Raw genomic sequence first — 17,519 nt, forward strand, 5'->3', positions numbered from 1 at the left:
AGTACAGTAGTGCGATGACAGCTCACTGCAGCCTCAACCTCCCAGACTCAAGCAATGCTCTGGCCCCAGCCTCCAGAATAGCTGGGACTGCAGGCACACACCACCACACCCGGCTAAGTTTTGTACTTTTTGTAGAGATGGGGTTTCACCATGTTGCCCGGGCTGGTCTCAAACTCCTGAGCTCAAGGGATTCACCCACCTCAGCTTCCCAAACTGCTGAGGTTACAAGTGTGAGCCACTTCACCTGGCCAACAGAATCTAAATTTTGGACCTACTTTTTTGAATGATTTTCTTGGTCAAATAGAGTAAGTCTTTTTTTGACACCCCACAAGGCCAAATACATTTATAGACTCCAAGATGCCTTGCATGGTGCCCCAATTATAGAAACCTAGGACCATTTATATCAGCGCCATCAGGCCAAGCTATAGAAATGTGTTTCTTGAGTATCAGAAATATTCTAGACTACATTGGATACTTGCTATCCACTGAGTTTACTCACATGACAATTCTTGTATATCCTAGAGACTAACACATTTAATGTAGTGGAGACTATCTTTTATGAAATATTGCATGGAACAATACACAGAATTCTCAGAAATGCTTACTTCTAAGGTATCAGTAAAAGTCAATAACCCTTCAAGGCCTAATAACTCTTATTCAGAATATGAATTCTGGCTAGGTGCCATGGCTCACACCTGTAATCCCAGCACTTTGGGAGGCCAAGGCCAGCAGATCAGTTGACGCCAGGAGTTGGAGACCAGCCTGACCAACGTGGTGAACCCCATCTCTACTAAAAATAAAAAAATTAGCCAGGTGTGGTGGCTCACATATGTGATGCCAGCTACTGGGAAGACTGAGGCACAATAGTTGCTTGAACGCAGGAGGCCAAGGTTGCAGCAAGCCAAGGATGCGCTACTGCACTCCAGCCTGAGTGAGAGAGTGAGACTCTGTCTCAAAAAAAGAATATGAATTATATAACCCCCAAATCTACCAACTAAAAAAGAAACAATTTCAACAATTTCAGATTACCAGAAACTCACTGCTATGGTCTAAATATCTGTTTTCCCCAAAAATTCATGTGGAAATCCTAACCCTCAAGGTGGTAGTATTAGGAGGTAGGGCCCTTGGTAGGTATCTAGGTCATGAAGACTCTGCCCTCATGAATGTAATTAGTGCCCTTATGAAAGAGACCCCAGAGAGCTAGCTAGGCCTTTCCACCACTGGAAGGACTGAAGGACAGAGCCAGCTAGGCCCTTCCATCATGGAAGGACACACATAGAAGACACCATCTATAAACCAGAAAGTGAACCCTCACCAGATACCAAATCTGCTGGCACCTTGATCTCAGACTTCCAGCCTCTAGGGCTGTCAGAAATAAATTTCTGCTGTTTATAGACTACCTGGTTTATGGTATTTTGTTATAGCAGCCCAGATAGACTAAGATATTCACCTTGTCTCAAAGTGGTGGGCTCTATTCTTACACCAGGTTGAAATCTGTATATTACATGTGTTTGGGGCTGTCAATACATATCTTGTCCCACAGCTAACAATACCTTGCACTGTGAGGCAGCTCACTCAGAAGTGGAGGTGAACATGGGAATTAGACCTACTATAACAAACATCAGCAATATTTTTTCTTATGAGGATTGTATAAATTTTGTCTCTAACAAAAGTGTCAGTAATCTCTAGAATTGTTTTTTGCTCTAGGTGGATCTTGTATGTGTGATGTTCCAAATCAGCTAGTTTGTGTTTATGTAGGTGTTTTTCTATAGAAAACCTACAGAATCACTTTTCAATCTTTTAATATTAATATGATTAATATTATACCAATGTTAATCTTAATTTGTTATATTCTAATTATTTTTAAAAGCATATGGTCATTCTCTTAAGAATCAGAATATTTAAAAACCAGAACAGCACAATCTGTGATAAGATTCAGTAACTTTGCTCTGTTTGCACAGAAACTAGGGAATGGGTATCTTCAAGGCAGGAAATATGAGCAAAGCCAGGGTCAGAGACCTGGATAGCAAGTGGAACTTCAACTAGGGAGGTGAGGAATTTGGGAACCCAGTGTTCTCAGGTCCGCAGGAGGCCAAAGGCAGTTATCTAGCTAGTCAGGACATAAGGCAGAGTGAACCATTCACTCACTCCACCGATCAACATTTAACACTGACTACCAGCAAGGCACTGTGGCGGGTGCTGCAACAGAGTGGTGAGCATGACATTCAAGCATCTCAGTCCGTGAGCTTGTATTCTAGCCCCAGAAGCAGACAAGTATGTAATTACAGTTGACTAAGTCTACAAAAGGGGAGTATACAGCATTTAGAGAGTTTTTTCCTGGGGCTTGAGCCCTTGTTTGGAGAATCCTAGATTTCTCCTGGAATAACACCCAAGTTCCTTACTGGAACTCAAAAAGCCCCACTGACCGGGCTCCACTCTCTTGAGTGACCTCTTTGCTTTGTTCACTGCAGTGAAGTCACTCTGGTTTTCCTTTGGTTTCTGTAACACGTCCTGCTCCTTTTGGCCTACAGGTCTTTGAGCATGCTGTTCCTCTTACTTGGAATCTTCCCCCAACCACCACTCTCTTCCTTCATCCTTGTTCTTCTGGTCTTTTCTTAGGCTTCAGAGTTTGGGTGAAAGAAGAGAGGTGAGGTAAAGGGACAAGAAGTCCTTCTGTTGGAGACTTCCAGAGCCTTTGGTTATAGGCAATGCTACCCTTGCCACTAGTGACAACTACCCCCGCTCTGCCAGCCCTTGGAATTCTATCACTGTGTTGGGGTCCCTTCACCCTTTCAGCAGTTCTTCTGGGCAGCATTTTTTTTTCTTTCCTGCCTCCCCTCCACCCCCACATGACCCTTCTCCCGCAGAGACAAGCATTGTCTTGGATTTTATGTTAACATCTTTTAAAGTTTTGCTTTAGAGCGTTAACACCAGTTTTATGAAATGTATGACTTGCCTTTTTCATGTAACATCATGCTTTTGAAATTACTCCATATTGGCATGTGGTCTGTAATTCACTCACATGAATATGCTACAATTTATGTAGCTATTCTCCTATATTGTTTTGGAATCATGTCAAACTTTTCCTTCCTTCCTTCCTTCCTTCCTTCCTTCCTTCCTTCCCTTTTTCCTTCTTCCTTCCTTCCTTCTTCCTTCTTTTTCACCGGTCTCCCTCTGTTCACCATGCTGGAGTGCAATAATGACTCACTGCAGCTTTGACCTCCCCTGGCTCCGGCGGATCTCCGGCTGATCAGTCTCCTGAGTATCTGGGACTACAGGCATCATCATTGCCACCATGCTCCAGCCACAGTTTTTTTTTTTTTTTTTTTGTAGAGATGGGGTTTTGCCATGTTGCCCAGGCTGGCCTTGAACTCCTGGGCTCAAGTCATCTGCCCACCTTGGCTGTCCAAAGTGCTAGGATTACAGGTGTGAGCGACCCCGCCCGGCTTTTCAATTTTACCTATGTAGAATTGATGTGTCTAGGGTGAAGTGGGAATCGAGTTTTTCCTTTTTTTTTTCATGTGGGTAATCTATTGTCCATACAAGCCCCTCCTTTCCCCCACTGATCTGCAGCACTGCCCTGTGATATATCCTGGTCCCATATATGCATAGGTCTGCTCCTGTCCTCTCTCCTGTTTCACTGGTGTATTTGTCTTCTCCGTGACACACTGACTAAATGACTCTAATTATGAAACACGTGTGAATAACCCCCTCCCTCTGCCTTTTCTTGGCTTTTGGTCTTGCATTTATATGTTAGACTCAGCTTGTCAAGTTCCATTAAGGAAAATAAAAACCCCAAAACCTGGTAATGGAAATTACCTCTTGCAACCAAACTCTGCCTTATATTACTGTTAGATAGATCTTGGGTGGGAATTTCGTGCTCTTCCTCTAGCAGTAAGATAATTATTAGTTCTTGTAGAATTTTAGGACCAAGACGGTTTCCTGATTCTTCTTAAGGGATAGAAGTTATTATTTCCTCCTTCCCTCTTCTGCCACATATCTTTCCTTGGGCCCTGTGGGTGAGTGGACCCTTACTTCTTCTCTGACAGTAGGTAAAAGTGTTTGCTTTGTAAGAAAAAGGATGAGTGGGGGAGGCAGGACTTCTGTACCAGCACCCTCCTGACACCCCCTAACCCTCAGCCACTGATCAGCTCTTTTGAGGCCTGTGTGCAAAAGTATCTAATGCCTAATCTTCTGTGGTTTAAGGCTTTTACTTCCTATGAGAGAAGGTTCAGGGAAGTAGGTGATGCTTCAGGTCTGTTTCCTCCCAACCTCTGATCCCCACAAACTACCTGTACCACCAGTGGTGGCTGTCTCTGGTCTATGGTCCTGCCCCAGTCCTTGCCACGAGCCTTCAAGGGAAGCCAGTGGAGTCTGCAAGTGAGTACAGACTCCCATTTGTCAGGTGCCCAAGCACTTCCAGACTCACATGCTAGCACATACCTGACCTTTGGCCCTTTTTTACAACTTCAGCTAACTCTTACTTGCTTGTGTTGAGGTCAGCACTGTTTCTCCTTCCCATGTTCTTCCACAGGTGACACTGTCCTGGTGTTCAATCTCTCCCTGGAATGGCTTATTGCTCTGGGTTTCAGGTTAGTTGGTTATCTTGTGACCTTAGTTCGCTGACAAGCTAGACAAAAGTCATGACTTTGTACTTTATCTGCTTTTTGTTTTGTTTTCTTGTTCGAGAGCATCTTTCTGCATTTAAAGCAAAAGCAGAAGTCTTGTGATTGCCTTTTGTAGAGTAATCTTATATTTTTCAAATTTGCTAAATTCTTTTAATAATTCTAGTACTTTTTCTACATATTATCTTGGGTTTTGCAGTAGAGGCAAATTTTTAATTTTTTTTTAAGTTTCAATAGCTTTAAGGGTACAAGTGAATTTTGGTTACATGGGTGAATTGTGTAATGGTGAAGTCTGGATTTTTGGTGTACCCATCACCCAAGTAGTGTACATTGTACCAATAAGTAGTTTTTCCTCTCTCACCCCTCCCACCCTCCCTTCTTCTGAGCCTCCAATATCCACTATACCACTCTGTATGCCTTTGCATACCCATGGCTTAGCTCCTACTTATAAGTGAGAACATGCAGTGTTTGGATTTTCTGTTCCTAAGTTACTTCACTGAGGTTAATGGCCTTCAGTTCCATCCAAGTTGCTGCAAAAGGCATTATTTCATTATTTTGTATGGCTGAGTAATATTCCATGGTATATATATACCACATTTTTTTAATCCACTCATCAGTTTATGGCACTTGGGTTGACTCCATATCTTTGCAAATGTGAATTATGTTGCAATAAGCTACGTGTTCAGGTGTCTGTTTTTATATAATGACTTATTTTCCTTTGGGTAGATAACCAGTAGTGGGATTGCTGGATTGAATGGTAAATCTATTTTTAGTTCTTTGAGAAATTTCCATACTGTATAAATATTTTTAAATAGATAATCATATTACCTGCCAGTACAATTGATCCTTGAACAACACGGCTTTGAACTGTGCAGGTCCACTTATACATGGAATTTTTTCTGCCTCTGCCACCCCTGAGTCAGTAAGGCCTCCTCAGCCTACTCAAGAAGATGACTAGAATGAAGATCTTTATGATGATCCATTCCACTTAAGAAATAATAAATATATTTTCCCTTTCTTACGATTTTCTTAATAACATTTTTTCCCATAGCTTACTTTATCATAAGAATACAGCATGTAAGACATATAACATACAAAGTATGTGTTAATCAACTGTTTATGTTATTGGTAAGACTTCCAGTCAACAACAGCCTACTTGTAGTTAAATTTGGGGGGAATTAAAAGTAATATGTGAATTTTCATCTGCACAGGAGGCTGGCATCCCTAACCTCTGCATTGTTCAAGGGTCAACTATAATTTTTTTTGTATTTTCCTTAACATTTCTTAGCATATTATAGCTTTTTCCTGTTATAGTGTCTGGGACCTCCAATACTTTGTTTAATACAAGATAATGGAATTATTGTTGTTTCTGACTCTCTCTCTCTCTATATATATATCCATATCTATATATATAGATATATAGATATCTTATAGATATATAAATATATATATAGATATATATATATTTATATATATATAAAGCATTTCATAGTTTTCTTAAACTCTTTATCATTTAAATAAATTTATCTATTTTTCTAGTTTAAGAGATTTAGACTTTGGGATTTTAATTATTATTTCTCCTGTATCTATTGAGCTTATCTATAGAATTTTTCCGTTTAACTTTTTATTTAATGTTGTAAATTCTATTGTGGATTTAATGTTGAACCAACCTTAAAGTCCTGGAATACACCTATCTTTGACATTGTGTATTATCTATTTACATACGTTTCTGAACTCTGTTTGCTAATCTTTAGGATTTAAACATCTATGTTCTTGTGGAAAGTTTGCCTGTAATTTTTCTTTCTCATATTGTCCTTCTGTGGTTCTGTTAACAAGATTATACTAGCTTCATGGACAATTGTTTTATTATTATTATTATTATTTTCTGGAAGAGTTTAAGACTGGAATATTTTGTTCCTTGAAAATTTGTTTTTTGAAATTGTTTGAAACTTACTTTATGGCCTAGGACTAGGCCATTCATTATGGTCAATTTTGTATGGGAGGCAAAATTTTACATCTATCCTCTTAGGGTGTTTTGGCTGGGCCTGAGAATTAAACTGACATAAGACAGATTAACAGGAGAAAAGCATACACATTTATTTAATGTAAGTTTTATGTGACATAGGAGTCCTCCTAAAGAAATGAAGACCCCTGAAGAAGCAGTTAGAGTTGAACATGTATATACTAGGTTGAACAAAAAGCAGTAAATTGTGAAAATGTGACAAGGCAAGGGGGCTCGGGCTAGGGTAATTAACTGTGGAGAAGTGGCTAGGAAGATAAGGGTTGGTTTAACAAGGTCTATTTGTACAGATTTCTCTTGGCTTTGACTCCCCATCTCTACTAATAAAAACAATGTCCTTCTCCAGGTGCAAGGAGGACACCTTCCCCATGGGAGTTTTATCTCCTGCCTTTAGGTAGGTCAGAGTGTCCTTCCTGTGTTTGCTGGTGTGTGTGTGTGTGTGTGTGTGTGTGTGTGTGTGTGTGTTTTAAGTGACTTTAACTCAATCAGTGGGCTAGAGCAGATGTTTTGGGGTGTTGTGTTCTGAATGCTCTCCTATTGCGTGCAGTATTAATATTTATTTGTTAGATTAATCCTGTTCCTTGTGATATTGCAATTTTCTGTATCCTTAGTGATTTTTTTTTCTGCTTGATCTGTCAATTATTGAGAGAGTTGTATTAAACTTTCCTAATGTGTATACTGGGTTTGTCCATTTTTTAATTATAGTTGTGTCAATTTACCTTGTATATTTTGAGATTGTTATTAGGTACATATACGTTTAGAATTGTTACATCTTCATGATCGGTTGAACATTTTGTTGGTATTTAGTGACTATTTTTATCATTATAATACTTTTTTGCATGACCGTGGCTTTTCATTATGCTTTTTTTTTTAACCATTTTAAAGTGTACCATTCTGTAGCATTAAATTCATTCACATTGTTGTACAACCATTATCACCATCCATCTCTAGAATTTCTCGTCTTCCCCAACTGAAACTTTGTACCCGTTAAATAATAATTCTTCATTTTCATCTCCCACTGGCAACCACCATTCTACTTTTTGTCTCTATGAATTTGACTACTCTAGGTACCTTCTGTAAGTGGAATCATATAGTATTTGTCCTTTAGTGACAGATTTATTTCACTTAGCATAATGTCTGCAAGGTTTATGCATGTTGTTGCATGTGACAGGATCTCCTTTCTTTTGAAAGCTGAGTGATATGCATATATATATTCCACATTTTGTTTTTCCATTCATCTATTGATGAACACTTGGGATGCTACCACCTGTTGGGTAGTTTAAATAATGATGCTATGTACCTGGGTATACAAATATTTGTTCGAGTCCCTGCTTTCTAGTCTTTTTAGCATATACCCAGAAGTAGAATTGCTGCATCATATAATTCTATGTTTAATATTTTGAGGAACCACTATACCACATTCCACAGCTGTACCATTTTACATTCCCACCAGTAATGTACACGTGTTCAGATTTCTCCATATCCTGGCCAATGCTTGTTGTTTTCTCTGTTTTTTATCATAGCCATCTTAATGGGTATGAGATGGTATCTCACTGTGGTTTTGACTTCCATTTCCTTAATTATTCATGATGTGGCTCGTCTTTTCATGTGCTTATTGGCCATTCATGTGTCTTCTTTGTAGAAATGTCTATTCAAATCCTTCGCTCATTTTTAAATCAGGGGTTTTTTGTTATGAGTTTCAATGTTTTGTTTTTGTTTGTAGCTTTTTTTGTTATTGATACATGGCACCAGCCTTCTTTGAATAATATTTTTGTGGTATACTATTTCAATCCTTTAACTTTCACCTGCTTTGTATATCTGTCATAAAAGACATAAATGGATTTTGTGGTTTTAGCCAATTTAACAATTTCTGTCCTTTAGCTGGAGAGTTTCGTTTAACTACATTTATTATTTTTACTAATATATTTGTCTTCATTCCTACTATCTTCTTTTGTACTTTCTATTTGTCCCACTTTTTCTATGTTTCATTTTTGTCTTCTCTTCTTGCTTACCTTATTTTAAGGTTCTTTTTTCTCCTCTTTCCATTCTTTTCTTCTTCTACTTGATTAGGACTTCTACACTCTTTTATTTTGCTTTTTAGTGTTACCCAAGATTTTTACATGTGTGTTAACTTAAAAGTCTAAAGTTAATTAATAACTTTATCTCTTTCCCACTCCATCTGTAATCATTAAACTCTGGGTGTCTAGGCAGTATCCACCCTTTATATTTCTCAGGAATGAGTCCAATTCTGGTCCCTCTGTTCCTCAAACCTCAGAAGATGTATTACAGTTTCTAAGGTGGTCCCCTTGAAGAAATCCCTCTTGGCTTTTTTTTTGAGACGGAATTTTGCTCTTGTTGCCCAGGCTGGAATGCAATGGCACGATCTCGGCTCAGCAACCTCCACCTCCTGGGTTCAAGCGATTTTCCTGCCTCAGCCTCCTGAGTAACTGGGATTACAGGCATGCGCCAGCACTCCCGGCTAATTTTGTATTTTTAGTAGAGATGGGATTTCTCTATGTTGGTCAGGCTGGTCTCAAACTTCTGACCTCAGGTGATCTGCCCTCCTCGGCCTCCCAAAGTGCTGGGATTACAGGTGTGAGCCACCGCACCCGGCTGCCTCTTGGCTTTTTTGTGAGAGAGGCACTTATCTTTCTACATGTAGGGTTGCATGGAGATGAGAGGTGAGATGCACAACACACCATTACTACTTTCTTCTTTAAATTCTTCACCTCTCATTTATCTTAAATAATCTAACTTTTGTTTAGAATGTCACTCTGGCTGTGATATGGAGAATGAGTTGGAGGGTAACAATTATGGATGCACTTAGGTCATTTAGAAGGCTTTTGCGGTAGCCTAGGCTAAAATTTTCGATGTTTTAGTCTAAGATATTGATGGTAGAAATTGAGGGGAATGAATGGACTGAGCGATACATGGGAACAGATTCACCAGGACAATGAAGTAGAGCAATTTTCATTACTTTACTTCATTGTCTGTCTCTGTGCCTTAAAAAAAACACAGCTGTTCTTGCCTTCTATTTACTGAATCCAGCTACATGTGATCTTATTATGGTGATGCTGTCTGAGATTCTTACACTGTGCTTAAGAGGACAGGTGCTTGAGGTAGACAGACTATGAATGAGGAATCAGGCAGTATGGGAATGGCAAATGGTAGACTTGGAATTCAGAAGAGAGTCTGAAGAATAAGAATCAAGAACTAAAGTTAGATGATGGAAAAGAAGGGATTCTGAACATTATCAATGAATCTGAATCATGGAGGCCAAAAGGCTTGCAAAATCTCAACAAAGGTATAGGCTACCACCTACAATGAGATGTTAGGTACTGAATCAAAATCCTTTCACAGTAGGAGTTAATTAAATATACACAGATAAATGACACTGTCTGATTGATAACAAGGGAAGTATAGTCATTGCACAAATGGTGAACTATTTGAGAAGGAAATTCTGTCATCTTATAACAAGGTCAGTTGTTCTTAAGAATCTTCACAAAATCTTTTATTTATTTTTTTATTTTTTTATTTTTTGAGACAAAGTTTCACTCTTGTTGCCCGGGCTGGAGTGCAATGGCATGGTCTCAGCTCACTGCAACCTCCGCCTCCTAGGTTCAAGCGATTCTCCTGCCTCAACTTCCCAAGTAGCTGGGATTACAGGTGCCTGCCACCACGCCCGACTAATTTTTTTGTATAGTTAGTAGAGACGGGGTTTCACCATGTTGACCAGGCTGGTCTTGAACTTCGGACTTCAGGTGATCCACCCACTTCAGCCCCCCAAAGTTTTGGGATTACAGGTGTGAGCCACCACGCCTGGCCCTGAATCTTCACAAAAATCTTAAAAGTGATGACTTAATGTCCATGTTTTTATTAAATCGCTCAGAAGGAATGTATCATCAACACACAAAGGTTTCAGTAAAGCTGTTCATTCAGTGAATATTTTAGTGCCTATTACATATCAAGTCTTGTGCTAGGCACTGGGAATATAGTGGTAAACAAGATAGACAAGGCTCTTCCCTGCATGGAGATGACATTCTAAAAACAGATACAGGTGATAAACAGGTAAACCAAAACAAATTCATATCTAGTATGTGCTTTGAAGAAAGTAAATATGGTGACAGAGGGAGTGAGAAGGGTAAGCAAAGACCCAAGAACAGAGAGCAAAGAGCCAATGAAAGAGCTTTCCAGGCTAAAGAAGTTGCATACAGTAAGGCAAGAAAAATTGGGATGTGTTTTTAGTAAGCATGAAGAAAGCCAGTACAGATGATGCACAGTGATGATGTGGTGGAAAGGCCAGCAAGGAGGTCGGCAAGTGCCAGATCATAGTCAGCATTATAGGCTGCAGGAAAAGTGTAAATTTTCTTCTTGGCGTCAGCAGAAACCATTGGAGAATTTTATTGGATTATTTTAAAATAATCAAATTTACATTTTTGAAAGGATCACTCTGACTGCTGTGAAAAGTGTGGGACAGGGTGTGAGTAGAAGCTGCTAAGCCCCTTAGAAAGTTATTGAAGTAATACAGGTGAGAGATGATGGTGCTGGAGCAGGTGCAGTTGAGTGAAGACAGGATCTGATGATGCATTTGCCTGTTAGGGATATGAGCAAGAGAGTGATCAAAAATTGTCTAGGTTTGTGGTTTGTAGCTAGAAGGACAATACCACCATTTTCTGAGATGAAAAGTGCAGGTATCAGGCAGGGTAACTGAGAGTTCCACATTGGAAATGTTCAGTTTGAAATGTGTGTTTGGTGTCTAAGTGAAGATGTGAAGTTGGCAGTTAGACGTATGGATTCATAGCTCAGAAGAGACAGAGCAGAAACTTGGCATTTGGCAATTGTTCAGATACAGATGGGTGATTCTACCTGCAGAGGAGGATGTATGTAGAGAAGAAAAGCCCTGGGGCACTCCAGGAAGACAGACTGGGCTAAGAAGAAGACCCTAGCAAAGAAGGATGAAAAGGAGCAGCCAGTAAGGTAGAAAATACACAGGAAAATGTGGGGCCACATAAACCAAGAGAAGAGGGTGTTTCAGAAAGTATGGAGTGATCAATGATGCATGCTGCAAAGAGACTTGAGTAAAATAAGATTAAAGATGTGACTTTTGAATTTGGCACCATTCTAGGCTGTAGTAACCTTGATGAAAACAGTTTCATTGGCATGGAGTGGAAGGGATCGGCTGGGCTGGGGAAATGGCACAGGCATTGGAATGGGAGCTTAGAATGCATAGGTAGCTTAGTTTGGTGATATTTGTCTTTTTGCAGTATTTTCTCCACTCAACAGTTGTTCCTTTCCACCTCTAAAACTCACTGATTAATTCTCCATTGCCCAAATCCCCTTTCCTTCTCCTTTAAAGGCTGCTTTCTTTCCTCTTCTGGAACAGCAGTGCTTAATCACCCCCAAGTGCAATCCTAGGAAGAAGTGGGGAGACAGCTTTCATAATTAAGGTAGCTGCCTGACCGCTGGCCATTGACTTCAGGTACAAAGAGGTTAACTTTTTAACATTAATTAATAAACTTTTAAAATTAATTACAGTTTTACAGCAAAATTGAGCAGAAAATAGAGTTCCTATACACCTCTGTCCCATACACACACAAAACCTTCCCCACTATCCACATCCCACACCAAAGTGGTACATTTGTTACAGCTCATGAACCTACATTGACACATCATTTATCACCCAGAGTCCGTATCTACATTAGGGATTACTCTTAGTGTTGCAAATTCAGTGGGTTTGAACAAATGTATAATGACAAGTATTCATCATCATAATATCATACAGAAGAGTTTCACTGCCCTAAAAATTCTCTATGCTTTGCCTATTCATCCCTCTCTCCCCCTCATCCCTGGCAACCATCGATCTTTTTGCTGTCTCCATAATTTTGCCTTTTCCAGAATGTCATATAGTTTGAATCATACAGTATATAGCCTTTTCAGAGGCTTCTTTTACTTAGTAATATGCGTCTAAATTTCCTCCATGTCTTTTCATGGCTTGATAGCTCATTTCTTTTTTAGTGCTGAATCATATAATATTCCATCATCTGAATATCCCACAGTTTATTTATTCATTTACCTACTGAAGAACATCTTGGTTGCTTTCAAGTTTTAGCAATTATAAATAAGCTTCTGTAAACACCTATTACAGGTTTTTGTATAGATGTAAGTTTTCAACTTATTTGGATAAATACCAAGGCATTTTGCTTGATCATACGCTAAGAGTATGTTTAGTTTTGTAAAAAATGATAGAACTGTCCTCCAGACTTTTTCAGTTTCATTTCTATCAGCAATGAACGAGAGTTCCTATTATTCACATACTCACCAGTATTTGAGTTGTCAGTGTTTTGGATTTCTGCCATTCTAATAGGCGTGTGGTGGTATCTCATTGTTAATTTGCATTTACCTGATGACATATGCAGTCTGTTTTCACACTGCTATAAATACCTGAAACTGGTTAATTTATAAAGGAAAGAGGTTTAATTGACTCACAGTTCTGCATGGCTTGGGAGGCCATGGTGGAACACAAAGGGGAAGCAAGGCACATCTTACATGGTGGCAGGAGAAAGAGACAGTGCAGGGGAAACTGTCATTTTTAAAACCATCAGATCTCATGAGAACTCCCTCACTGTTATGAGAACAGCATGGGGAAAACCGCCCCCATGATCCAACCACCTCCCACGAGGTCCCTCCCTTGACACGTGGGGATTACAATTAAAGATGAGATTTGGGTAGCGACATTGGCCAAACCATATCAATATGTGATGTAGAACATTTTTTGATATGCTTACCTGCCATATGCATATCTTCTTTGGTGAGGTATCTGTTAAGGTCTTTGGCCCATTTTTAAAATCAGGTTGTCTGCTTTCTTATTGTTGTATTATTAGAGTTTTTTGTATTGTAGGAGATCAGATTATGCCATCCCAGAACCATGCAGTGGTGTGTGCCTGTAGTTGCAGCTACTAGAGAGTCTGAGGCAGGAGGATCTCAGTTCAAGCCTAGCCTGGGCAACATAGTGAGACCTCCAATTTCCAAACAAAACAAAACAAAACAAAAACAAAGAGTATGCCACTTTGGCATTAAGATTATTTATGCTGAAGGTAATTAAGGAAAAACAGACACAAGAGGAACTCTTTGCCCCCTCCCACCAGGAAGGGCAGAATAATTCTTAATCACTGGAGATAACTCTAGACTATATAATTTTTTTTTTCTTTTTAGAGATAGATTCTCACTCTGTTACCCAGGTTGGAGTACAGTGGTGTAATCATAGCTCACTACAGCTTCGAACTCCTGGGCTCAAGCAGTCCTCCTGCTTCAGCTTCCCATGTAGCTGAGACTACAGGCATGGGCCACGACACCCAGCTAGTTTTTTGTGTTTTTTTTTTTTTTTTAAATTTTTAAATTTTTTTAGAGGCAAGATCTCACTATGTTGCGCCCAGGCTGGTCTCCAACTTCTGGCCTCAAGCAATCCTCCTGCCTCAGTCTTCCCTCCAGAGTAGCTGGGATTACAGGCACAAGCAATTCTACACTATTAATAAACCCAGAGACACAAAGAATTCACAGAAGAAACCTTGTCGAAACAACCCTTATCTTCCATTAGTTCCCTCCATTTATTTACCTTCCACAGTTTGCTCACCCTAAAAACCTAAACCCATTTTTCTTTGTCTTGTCACTTCTCTAAAAATGTATTGTTATTTGTTATGAAGCCCCATATTCTAACTACCTCTTTTAGTTACTCATCGCTGCTGTTTTTCCTGCATGTAAGTACAATGTACACGTTAATAAATTCCCCCTGTTTTTCTTTTGTTACTCTGTATTTGTCAGGATAATTGTCAGGTTTCAGTTACAGAACCAAAGAGAATAGAGGAAAAAGAGGTTTCTTCTCCCCTCCCCTACAGTTTATTTTGGATAACAGTCCTTTATATATCTTTTGAAAATATTTTCTCCTAGTATGTGGCTTGTCTTCTAATTCTCTTGACAGGACATTTCACAGAGCATAAGTTTGTAATTTTAGTAGGGTACCAATTACTAATGAGAGCTACATGCAAACCATAGCATGTATTTTTAACACAAATTCAGTGTTCACTGCTTAACACTGTCATTTAAAAATCTTTACTAATTGATTAAAAATTGTATCCCATTGTTGTAATTGGATTTCTTTGATTACAAATGAGGTTGACCAAATGTTAATCAAATGTGTGTTAGCTATTTGTGGTATATTTTGTTTGTAAACTATTTGTTCATAAATTGGTTCATTTAATCCACTGTTTTATCCAAATTATTTAATGGTTTTATTTGTGTTTCGGAAAACTGGAGAGAAATTTATCAATTCTCTCTTTCATGGATTATATCTTTGGTGTTGTATTCAACAGTCATTGCATTAAGATGGCAAATTTTGTTAGGTGTATCTTCTTAGTCTGTTTCATGCTACTATAATAGAATATCACAGACTGGGTAATGTATAAAGAAAAGAAATTTATTTCTTACAGTTCTGGAGGCTGGGAAATCCGAGGCTGGGGGGCCTGCATCTGGTGAGGGCCTCATGCTACATCATCCCATGGTGGAAGGCAGAAGGGTGAGCACATGTGAGCACACAGGTACACAAGCACTCATGTGCAAAGGAGAGAGAGGAAGACGGGGGAAGGAAGGGACTGAATTCATTCTTTTATCAGGAAACCACCCCCACAATAATTAACCCACTCCTGCAATAATGACATTCATCCATTCATGAAGGCAGAGCCTCATGGTCTAATCACCCCTTAAAAGTCCCACCTCTCAGGTTGCAGTGAGTGGAGATAGGCACCACTGCACTCCAGGCTGGCAGCAGAGTGAGACTCCGTCTCAAAAAAATAAAAAAAAAAGAAAGAAAAGAAAAGAAAAAAAGTCCCACCTCTCAACACTCTTGCATTGGAAATTATGTTTTCAACACATGAACTTTGAGGGATACATTCAAACCATAGCATACATTTTAACATAATTTTTTTAATTGAGGGAAAAAAGTAATTGCCATACCCATGGTCATCTAGATTTTCTCCTATATTATCTTCTTAGGAGTTTTATAGTTTTGCATTTTATATTTAAGTCTGTGGTTCATTTAGAGTTCTTTATTTTCTTTTTTGAGACAGGGTCTGGCTCTGTCACCCAGGCTGGAATGCAGTGGCACTATCTCAGCTCACTGCAACCTCCACCTCACAGGCTCAAGTGATCCCACTGCCTCAGCCTCCTGAGTAGCTGGGATTACAGGCACATGCCACCACACCTGGTTAATTTTTGTATTTTTAGTAAAGATAGGGTTTCACCGTGTTGCCTAGGCTGGTCTTGAACTCCTAGGCTCAACGAATCTGCCTGCCTCAGCTCCCAAAGTGCTGGGATATAGGAGTGAGCCACTGTGCCTGGCCTAGAGTTAATTTTTGTGATGATTGTAAGATCTGTGTCTAGATTGAATTTTTTGCACGTGGATATGCAAGGCTAACATTTTAGAAACAGATTGTTTTCTTGTTTATAAAGTTAATACATGGTCAGTATAGAAATTTCCTAAAAGACAGAAAAATATTAAGATAATTGAAAGTATGACTGTTAATACTTTGATGAACTACCAATTAGTCCTTTTTATATGCATTTTAACATTTTTTAACTTGCTTTCTTCATTTGGACATTATAATATGATCATTTTCCCTACACTGTTAAAAACTATTTCTAAACATCCTTTTAATCGTTGCATTTTCTCTAAGTAAATCATGTAATATCGTTCACTTAGTTTTTTTACTGACATTTCTCGTTTCTAAATTTTACCATAATGAATATCTTTGTGTGGAAAGCTTTCTCCCCCACCCCTCTGTTTCAAGTTCTTTCCTTAGGATAGAGCCATAATAATAGACATGGAATCAGACTGGGGAAAAGGTTAGCAGGCTCCTAATGCGTAATGTCAAATTGCTTTCCAGGAAGCTAGTTCTAATTTACAATCCCATCAGTAGTGGATAAGTGCCTATCTTCACTCAATTCCCACCACTACTGAACCCTGTCATTTAAAGATCTTCACTAATTTTAGAGGTTAAAAATTGTATCCCATTGTTATAATTGCCGTTTCATTGATTCCTAATGAGGTTGAACAAATGTTAATCAAATATTTGTAAGCTATTTGTGGTATACTTTTTTTGTAAATTATTTGTTCATAAATTGGTTCATTTAATTCACTGTTTTATCCAAATTGCTTAATGGTTTTATTTGTTTTCAGGAAAACTGGAAGAGCTCACATAAGAAAGGTATTGCAACATACCATTCCTAAAGGATTTTTGTCCTCAGTTATTGCAGAAATGAAAGAGCCTTTTGGATTAGAAGAAGTGAATGAGAGCTCTTGTTTGTCTAGTTCCCTTTTGATTAATAAAGCTGGAAATGTCTATAAACTCACTCTTGATTCACAAGGTGGGTATAATAATATCGTACATCTTTGATGGCTAGAAAAAAATGAAAAATTATCTTTTGTGAAGGCTTTTTAATGCTTATTTATAGAGCAATAGATTTCAAATTTTAGTCCAACTGGCAACCTACCAAAGTTTACATATATTTAGGTTCCTGAAAGTTTTTTTTTTTGTTTTTTTTTTTTTTTTTTTTTTTTTTTTTTTTTTTTTTTGGTAATGGAGTCTTGCTCTATCACCCAGGCTGGAGTGTAGTGACGCAATCTCAACTCACTACAACCTCCGCCTCCCAGGTTCAAATGATTCTTCTGCTTCAGCCTCCCGAGTAGCTGGGATTACAGGCATGTGCCGCCATATCCAGCTAATTTTTGCTTTTTTATTTGTAGAGACAGAGTCTCACTCTGTCACCCAGCCTGGAGCGCTGTGGCGCAATCTCAGCTCACTGCAACCTCCGCCTCCTGGCTT

General features: G+C 38.9%; 1 protein-coding gene across 9 annotated transcripts in view; it reads left to right on the forward strand.

The window, feature by feature from the left end:
- Nucleotides 1-17,519, forward strand: part of CATSPERB (cation channel sperm associated auxiliary subunit beta) — a 191,740-nt gene that overhangs the window by 132,980 nt on the left and 41,241 nt on the right. For all 9 annotated transcript variants that reach the window (XR_001905019.3, XM_017961478.3, XM_017961480.3 and 6 more), the window contains one exon: nt 16,874-17,061. Coding sequence is in view for 8 of the 9 variants with exons in the window: in XM_017961478.3 (XP_017816967.1) it covers nt 16,874-17,061 (188 nt within the window). In the remaining variant the exon portion in view is untranslated. The remainder of the gene's footprint in view (nt 1-16,873; nt 17,062-17,519) is intronic.

Source organism: Papio anubis, chromosome 7, assembly GCF_008728515.1.
Source record: "Papio anubis isolate 15944 chromosome 7, Panubis1.0, whole genome shotgun sequence".
NCBI classification, from domain to species: domain Eukaryota; kingdom Metazoa; phylum Chordata; class Mammalia; order Primates; family Cercopithecidae; genus Papio; species Papio anubis.